Raw genomic sequence first — 8,724 nt, forward strand, 5'->3', positions numbered from 1 at the left:
TGCTACACGGTTTACAGTTGAATGGAAGCTCATAAAGCAGTAACATTTTTTTCAACAGGACATCATGACATCTGCAATCTGTGCCGCATAAAAATGAGAAATGTTAACTGAATTCATGGCTGAGTTGAGCCGGTTTGACAAGTTGTATCACGAAAACTAAAATATCTCAAGCATCTGTTTCTCCAAATAGAGTAACTTATTTGCATATTTTTCAATTTTGGATGAGAAACTTTGAGCTCAGGGATGGAACTTCAATTTTTTTGTGTGCCATTTTTCAACTCGCCAATGGCCAGACATCATTTTGTGTATTTTTTTAGTGTTGTGGATTCTGAGTTTGGCTTGGTCGGGGACGGTGGAGAGAATTTCAATCCATGTTTGGATTCATAAAACATTCATAAAGGTCAAGCAGCTCACATTTTCAGAGCGACTTCGTTTACCACTTTGCCATTAAAGTGAGTAATCTAAATCTGATCAAACAATCTCGTGGTATCAGATGAGCAGAACTACAAGAAAGTTTAAGTTGTGCCATCTCCAGTTGAACCTTCAGTATCTGGTGTTGATTTAAAGCAAACGTTAAACGTTAAGTTCTAACATTTGTTCAACCAATGTTTAGACAATATTAGTGAATGGCTGAATACCAAGCACTGATAATTAATGACAACTACATGAGCATTTTTTCAACAAACCATTTCTTTATTTGACTTAAGGATTTCACTTTTGGCTGGACTCTGACTTGGATGTGGATGCCCTCAGAGAAGAAAGGCGGCGCCTCTTGGCGATCTGTTCCTGGCGCTTCTCTTTGGCCTCCTGTTTACAAGAACAAACGTTTGTCAGTGAAAATGCTTTCACAAACAGCAGGTATGTCTAACCAAAACAATGTTTCTTTAAGCCACTTCACACTGATTTCATAAGACAAGAACCTGGTGTATGATAACTACAGATTATAAAAGGCAGTTCAAAAATAAACTGCTGGTGAAAACACATTGACCTAAACTTTAACTTCTACTCAGTTTCACATCTAAACATTGTTGGTAACTGCTATTTCATGTCAACCTGCACATACAATCCCTGTTTGTTTTTTTAAAATTAAAGGCCACAGCAATCCAACCATAATTTAAACCAACAAATTTAAAGAAGTGAATGGCAAAAAAAGACAAAATCTCACGATAAACATCACTGAGAGGTGCTGCATTTTTCTTGGATATGTACTTATTCTTTATGCCAATAAATACAAGTCAATCAACCCATACCTTCATCCTCTTGGCCAGCAGCTTGGCGTACTCAGAGGCCTCCTCCTTGTTCTTCTGGGTGCGCTGTCTCTTGAGAGCAATGCGGCGGCGCTTGTGCTGCAGCACACGAGGCGTCACCAATCTCTGGATCTTGGGAGCCTTAGTTCTGGGCTTCTTGCCTGTCAAAGTGAAGGGGGAGAGGCAGTTAGTACTGACGGTGTAAAGAAAGTGTGGTAATAAAGGAGAAGCGACTAGGCAGAATGTTCCCATTTTCTGCATCTGCACACCGATTCCAAACTACACAAGTTAAGAGTATATTGATTCTGGTCCAATAATCTGATCTTTGGCAGGGCACAATTATTTTGCACTATGCTACTAATGTTTAACAAGTTTTTAGCGGCTTTCTCTGTAATCTCTGGACAAGTCAAAAGAAGCAGCGCGCTACCATGCAGAATTAGTACCAGCCCATTAGTAATGAAAAAAACTAATTTCTATGTTTTTTGCAATAAATTATAATCCAGCAGCGCTAACCGACCTTATCACAGTGTCCCCGAGTTCATACAGGAAATGAGCATTACCTACAGCTTTTAGCTTCCCTGAATCAAGCAAAACTCAAAGCAATCTGAAGATCTTATGGCATGGACGTTCTAAATAAGGCACATGATCTGCTTCTCACATGAATCATACAGGTTACATCATTAAGTCAGTTGTATTTTTGTTGATGTATTTGAAAAGTTCTGTTGCTGCTAACCAGGCCCTGTCAAGACTTTCTCCAACTGCAGGCTGGCTATGGTGCAGTCGCAGCTGCCCTCAATGTCATTCAGCAGCCTCATCAGTCAGTCTTGTCCTGTAGTCAACACACCTCTCCAAGTCTTGGACTGCAGCTGCTGATGCTACTCCTTGCTCTGTCCTTGAGGAGAGCCACTGCAAGCTGCAGGGTCACTAACTAGAACCTGCAGCAGGAGGACTGGTTTATGTGCCACTACTTCAAACTCACTGAGGCTGCAGAGCTAAAGAAGAGAGGTCATCCATGAGACAGTCAACAACCATCACTAGCTGCAATCTAAAACAGTCAACAGGAAGTGTGTTCACAGGACGAGACACTCACTGGAGAGGCAGCTGAATGATATCAAGCGCGACCACAACACCAGCACAGATGTTGAGCAAATAAGGGCTTGCATTTTAAAAATTCCTCTCAGGCTTGCTTGTACGCACTCGCCAGGGTACGATTAAAAGTTGCATGTTTATTTGTGTCTATACAGAGATGAATGGATGCAAAGATCATTGTTTTGTATTATTATGAAATCAAAACACTTTGATCTGATGTATTTCAAACAACCAAATGATCATGTTACAATCTATAAATGAACCAATGTTTCAGAGAACAGGCAGCATTTCCCACCACCACTGCCAATCTGTTTCAAGCTAAACCACCTCGTAAATATTTCAAATTTAAAGCAATTAACTATAAAAAAAAGTATAAAGAGCAGTTATGTCAAGCTGTGCAGACACTAGCAGTTTAAGACCTCAGCGTAGCCTGACTTTGGAGGCTGCAGCAAAACCACTAAAATATCAGCATGTGTCTCATGATCTTAAGCTTCAGTGACAGCAAAATCCATACTTCAGTAAAAATCACCTACAGTCAGTGATCCCAAGCACATTTACAGGCTTAAGAGCAAAGCTTACCTTCTTTAGTCAGGGGTCTCCTCACAACATACTGCCTCACATCATCCTCCTTGGCCAGGTTGAAGAGCTTGCGGATCTTGCTGGCCCTCTTGGGACCAAGACGGCGAGGGACGGTGCTGTCAGTCAGCCCGGGGATGTCCTTCTCACCTGAGAACAACAACATCGGAACATGAGTCAAACAAGGTGATTAAAACCAAGTTCACTTAGAAACTCCACTGTTCACAGCTTTACTTTCAGTTATCCCTATAGCCAATGGTCTATTAGTGCATGTATTTGTGTAGCAGTTCTTGTGCTCAGCTATAGCATGTTAACAGAGGTAGCTTTAGCTAAAGAGCAGACAAAAGTGCCTTCCAGCATGACTTCTCTGCTATATTCTACAGGCCAATCATTAAAAAAGCAGACCTGCACATCTATGTACAATAAGTGCAATAGGTACAATCTTGCCCCAACAACATGTCTATTGTATTACAGCTTTAAATTTGTACAACAGCATACAAACAATACTGCTCTTTTAAAAAGAGTGAGGATGTTATGTGCGTCACTATTGTACTAGTGATCACAATGACAGAGCAATGCAGTTCAACCATCCACTGTTATGAGGTCTGGTCGCATCTGGTAAGCAGCTCCACAATTACTCTGGCAGCACGCTGTCCCCCCTTAATGACTACAGACCAATCAAAAAGGGTCTACTGGTGTGCCATCTGCTTAATTCACAGACAATATAAAGAGATGTTCTAAACTCTGATTTTCTTGGGGTGCAGTCACCAACAGTCATTTGTTGGTTCCATCAGTATCAAACTGAACAGCTCCATTAAAAAGCACATGAGAGCCTAATTTAATACCTTTCTTGACGATGACCAAGTTGAGAACGCTGAGGTTGGCGTCAACGATGCAACCACGGACAGACTTGCGCTTGCGCTCGCCAGTCCTGCGAGGACGGTAGCAGGAGTGACCCTTGCTGAGGAGCAGGCGCACACGGCCATGGGTCAGCACACCCTGCTTCATGGGGAAACCCTGCTTGTCGTTGCCTCCACTGATGCGCACCACATAACCCTACAAAGAGAGAGCGCAGGTTACTACACGTTTTAAAGTTTAAACTCACGATGGAATCTAATTTGTTTAGACCTTTTCCAACTTTAAAGTTTCGCAAATGCTGGCCAGATGTGGTACTATCCCTCAGGCAAAAAAACTAACAAAAAAAGAGTGGTCCACCAGCTTCTTCTTCTCACACTGACCCAAATTTGACTATTTAAGTTATGCTTTACTAGCACAACATTAACTGAGCAGTAGGACAGAAATGGGAGAGCTCTGCAGTTTCAACCAGCCATGGTTACGGTCTGGTCGCATCTGGTAAGCAGCTCTACTGTTCCTCTGGCAACACGCTGTCCCCCCTTAATGACTATGGATCAGTCAGAAAGGGTCTACTGGTGTGCCATGCTACACATTTGTTGCAGGTCAAAATAGAGTTGGGCATCGTTTGTATTTTGACGATTTTGATTCTGCGTATTGACTCCGATTCTTAATGACTCCCGATTTCAATTCTTTGAGAGGTGTTACTGTTATTACAGCAGCAAAATCCTGCTTTGACAAACAATGATTTAAGATATTGTTTTATGATATGACAGTCACCGGAGAGAATTCTTCTGCATCAAGTACTTTTAATGCACATTGTGGTATTACTAATTTTAATTAGGTCTCAGTACTTCCTCCATAACTGCTCATCAAGGAAAGGCTTTACGTTTCATTGCAGGAAGTGAGTCTCATCTGGTGTGGGGAAAATGCCAACATGTAAAGAAGTAAGATGTTATTAGGGTAATCTCATCAGTTTACTCAGTTGTAACATATGTAGGTAAGCAAAACAGTTACTGACAGTCTGTGTTGTGTTTACTACCAATGAAGAAAAAACAGAGTTCATGTCAGGTTAATACATCTTCACTGCAGAGTGAAGCGCCGCTTACCACAGAAGTTAGCAGCAGAAACAGAGTTAGAAATATGAATCACAAGAGTAATGACAGTGGTTTCTACCAGTAAATAAATTCATGTTTGCTTCAGCTATTGTACTGTAATGATAATATGGTCCCATCCCATTCTCACAAAGCAGTATTTGTTAAATTGAGGCGATTGTTAAAGAGACAACCACACAATTTACAACACACATTAGCAAAAATGCATTAAAAGCCTGGCAGGCATTTAGCTGGCATGACTAATGATGCAGATGGACAGTGGTACATACATGCTGGGTGCTTACTGTACACTTTATAAAGTTGCATGAGTGAAATGTGTTGAGGAGTCGATATGCAGAATCAAAATTTAACTTCAACTCCTCCTGATTCGTAACTTTGGAACCAAACTGGTTGCCGATGCCCAACCCTGTCGTATCCCACAACCCCTGTTCAGACAAGGAGACAGGTGTAGAGACGATGGTTCTTACCTTCCACTCATCTCCCAGAGGGTCAGCAGCCACCTCAGTGGCCATACGCTTCTCATAGAAGGTGCGCAGCTTACGCTCATCATCGACTTCAATCAGCTTCTGGCAGCCAGTAGCGGGAAATGAGATGTTCAGCTGCAAGAGTTACAGTAGATTTGTTACTGGATGTACATGGTCATGCTGAGCTCAATACAAGTTATGACAAGTAACCCCAAAGTCATTAAACAGGCAGGTTAGCAGGTAGCATGGTCTGTGTGTAATGAGCATTTGCACGAGGTACAGACTGACTTTGAGGTAGCTGTGAGGATTGACACATTTGTGAAAATTACCTCTAACCTTGAAATTGTGCTGTATATATTTGGTTAAGCCATCTGGGCTGAGCTAAAGTTTGAATCGGATGGTGATAAAGTGGCTACTGGGCCTGTTAGCTCCTCTGCCGGCTCGGAGTTCAAAGCCTGCTAACGTTAGCTACAGACACTGCTACCGATATTACAGCAGGTTTACCGGCTAGCATCACCGGCGTTGTCATACAGCACAGCGCATTCATATTACTTTAGCTCTAGAAAGTCAGAAAACTGGTTCTTGGAGTACATTGAAACCTAAACTCGGTGCACATTTCCCTCAGTGTGCGGCCATGTTTCCACAGCTCACTTTCCAAGCGGCTCGTCAGTTAGCTTCCATCATAATCAAAGCTCATCCTGAGCGGCGGAGCAACAATATCTATTTTAAACTCGTCCGCTTTAAAGTTAGAAATCATGGCTTTAATCACACCAGACTATTTCAGATAAAACGGCTTTAATTAAGGAAATATATTTATTGAGATGTTGTACCTTCATTTTGCCAAACCGACCCAACGACGGTCCGCCACGGAAAAGAGACCGGATATCCGCTTCGTGGTCTCACATAGGCCCGCAAAGTCATCGCGAGAATTGGTTACATGTAAATTTAAAGGTTGAAAAGCATATTTAATTCTTTAAATAGGCTAAACTGCGGCCAAACGCCTGTTTTGTTTTTGTTTTTTTGTTTTAGAAAACTAAGTGTAAATTATTTAAAATAGGCTTTCCACACACGAAGAGACATTTTGATCATTACAAGCTCTGTATTTATGAATACGGTTTATTTTATTTTCAGATTTTGTCGCTGCTATTACTTTAACTGTAATCGAAACGTCAGACAACACAGACAGAAACTGTTTTTGCCTTCAAAAAACGGTTAAGTTATTTCCAATGAATTTAGAGCTGGTGGCCCTATAGAATAAATCATAAATATGTATTTTTTAACTTCGATGTCGTTTTTTGTTTGAATTTGAATGAACAACAACTTCATTAGACTAAATGATATAACAAGGAACAAAAATTGGTGTTCAAATAATTAGTTTCAAAAGTGAATATCTGTTTATTCCTATATTTGTCTTTTTCATGTGCATATAAACTACTATAAATATAAGCTGAGGCAAAACCCTTACAGAAAAGATGAGGACCTACCTAAAGTCTTTTTTCGAGAATCAGATTAACTGATGAATTATGTCAGTTAATGGATCTCACAGTGAAAGCATTTAATCAACACAATGAGGCGATTATTGAGTCACTGAGCATGCGTCGACCAGAGGGTGCCAGAGAGTAACTGAGGAGCTAAACATCAAGATAAACATCCCCCATTATTTCAACTCCACACAAAACATCTTGAATTATAAGTAACACTTTGGACATGCTTACACTGTCACCCAAATATTAAAGATTGCCTCAATTAGCTGTGATATAATGGACACTTAGCTGCTGAGTCATGCAATAAAGTATTTAATACAAATTTAATACAACGAAAATCAAAAAAAAAAGTCAGTCTGAGATGCTTGAACTCAACTCTGGCTACAATTAAATGTTATTTTCATCAATGACTAATCTGCATTTTATTTAGTTTTAATGCAGTGCTAACAGATCAGAATATGTCTTATTTCCAGTAATATTTCTATTAGGTAAGAATGAACTAAGAGCATTTTGCTGTCAACTTTCAGAAAATGTTTAACTACATTAACAGGACGTTCTTACACCAACTATCCATAAAATGTTTTCCAGATGTTCTCAAGACCTAATTTCTATTAAATGTTCCTGTACTATGATTTGTTATCAAAGGTGGAACATTCTAACTGCAATGCTTTGAGGTTGTTTTGGGGGTGTTCTTGAGGAAACACAGTATACATTTTGAAAAAAATGTTTACTGTATATTGTTCCATATACAAGCTGTCAGTGCGACATTTGGTTTTGACAATGTTGGGACATAGCTAAACACAAATTAATGTAAATTTAAAGTAACTTCTACATCTTGAAGTCAAATCAAGTTGTAAAATATTGGATTGTTCAGTTCCAGATTCCTGTGACTAAATGTTTTGTGCCTTTTGTAAACACACTGTGATCTGAAAGTTGTAATGCAAAGCTGAAGTTTAATATTGTTGAAATCACACTTACGTTTCTTATAAGTACTAGATTTTTCATTGTTCTGTTGTCAGTTTGTGTCTCATTTTTGTAATACTTTGTCTTGCTTATGTTGTTTTTTGTCTGGCTTTTGTCATTTGCTTCATGTTTTTGTCATTTTGTTTCCTGTTGTTGTCGTTTTGTGTTTCCTTTTTGTCTCATTTGTGTTTTTTGTCTTAGTTTTGCCATTTTGTGTTTTTTCTTTATTCATTGTTTGGTGTGTTTTTTTTGTTGTCATTTTGCTTCAGGCTATTGTAATTTTTTTGTCTCGTTTGTGTCATTTGTCCATTTTTTGTCACTTTCTAAGTTTTTTGTCTAACTTTGTGTCCCTTTTATGTTTTGTTTCGTGTTGTTCGTCTCATTGTTTTTGTCATTTTTTTCTCGCTTTTGGTGCTTTGTGTCTCATTTTTGTGATATGTTGTCTCGATTTAAGTGTTTCGTGCCTTTGTTGACACTATGTGATCTCGAAGTTGTAATGTGCAAATGATAAACTGAGGCATAATATTGTTGAAATTGAATTTTTTTCTTAACAAATACCAGTTTTTTCATAATGTTTTGCAAAAAGATAGTTAATTAACCGTGAACATTTTCAGAATGTACTGTTTTGCGTTAAACAAAGGAAAATGTTGGAATTGTCATTATAGGTTGTTGTGCTCTGATTTTACTGGTCCAACCCACTTGAGATGAAATTGGGCTGAATGTGGCCCCTGAACTAAGATAAGTTTGGTGCCTCTGGTTGGTTTAGACCTGAGGTGTCAAACTCATTTTAGTTCTGGGGCCACATTCAACCCAATTTCAACTCAAGTGGGTCGGAACCGTAAAATCATAAAATAATAATAACTGATAAAGAACGACAACTCCACATTTTTCCTTTGGTTTAGTGCAACAAAGTACATTCTGAAAATATTCACAT

The 8,724-nt window shown here is 39.3% G+C and overlaps 1 protein-coding gene across 1 annotated transcript; it reads right to left on the minus strand.

The window, feature by feature from the left end:
- Nucleotides 1–670: 670 nt before the first annotated feature.
- On the minus strand, nucleotides 671–6,241 carry rps6 (ribosomal protein S6). The gene is made up of 6 exons (XM_022213388.2): nucleotides 6,174–6,241; nucleotides 5,347–5,478; nucleotides 3,758–3,968; nucleotides 2,916–3,062; nucleotides 1,251–1,408; nucleotides 671–807 (listed from the first exon to the last, which is right to left on the minus strand). Exons 1-6 carry the CDS (start codon nucleotides 6,177–6,179, stop codon nucleotides 712–714), a joined length of 750 nt encoding a protein of 249 aa, XP_022069080.1. The 5' UTR covers nucleotides 6,180–6,241; the 3' UTR covers nucleotides 671–711.
- Between the last annotated feature and the right edge of the window lie 2,483 nt (nucleotides 6,242–8,724).

The sequence above is a fragment of the Acanthochromis polyacanthus genome, chromosome 3 (assembly GCF_021347895.1).
Source record: "Acanthochromis polyacanthus isolate Apoly-LR-REF ecotype Palm Island chromosome 3, KAUST_Apoly_ChrSc, whole genome shotgun sequence".
Classification (NCBI taxonomy): domain Eukaryota; kingdom Metazoa; phylum Chordata; class Actinopteri; family Pomacentridae; genus Acanthochromis; species Acanthochromis polyacanthus.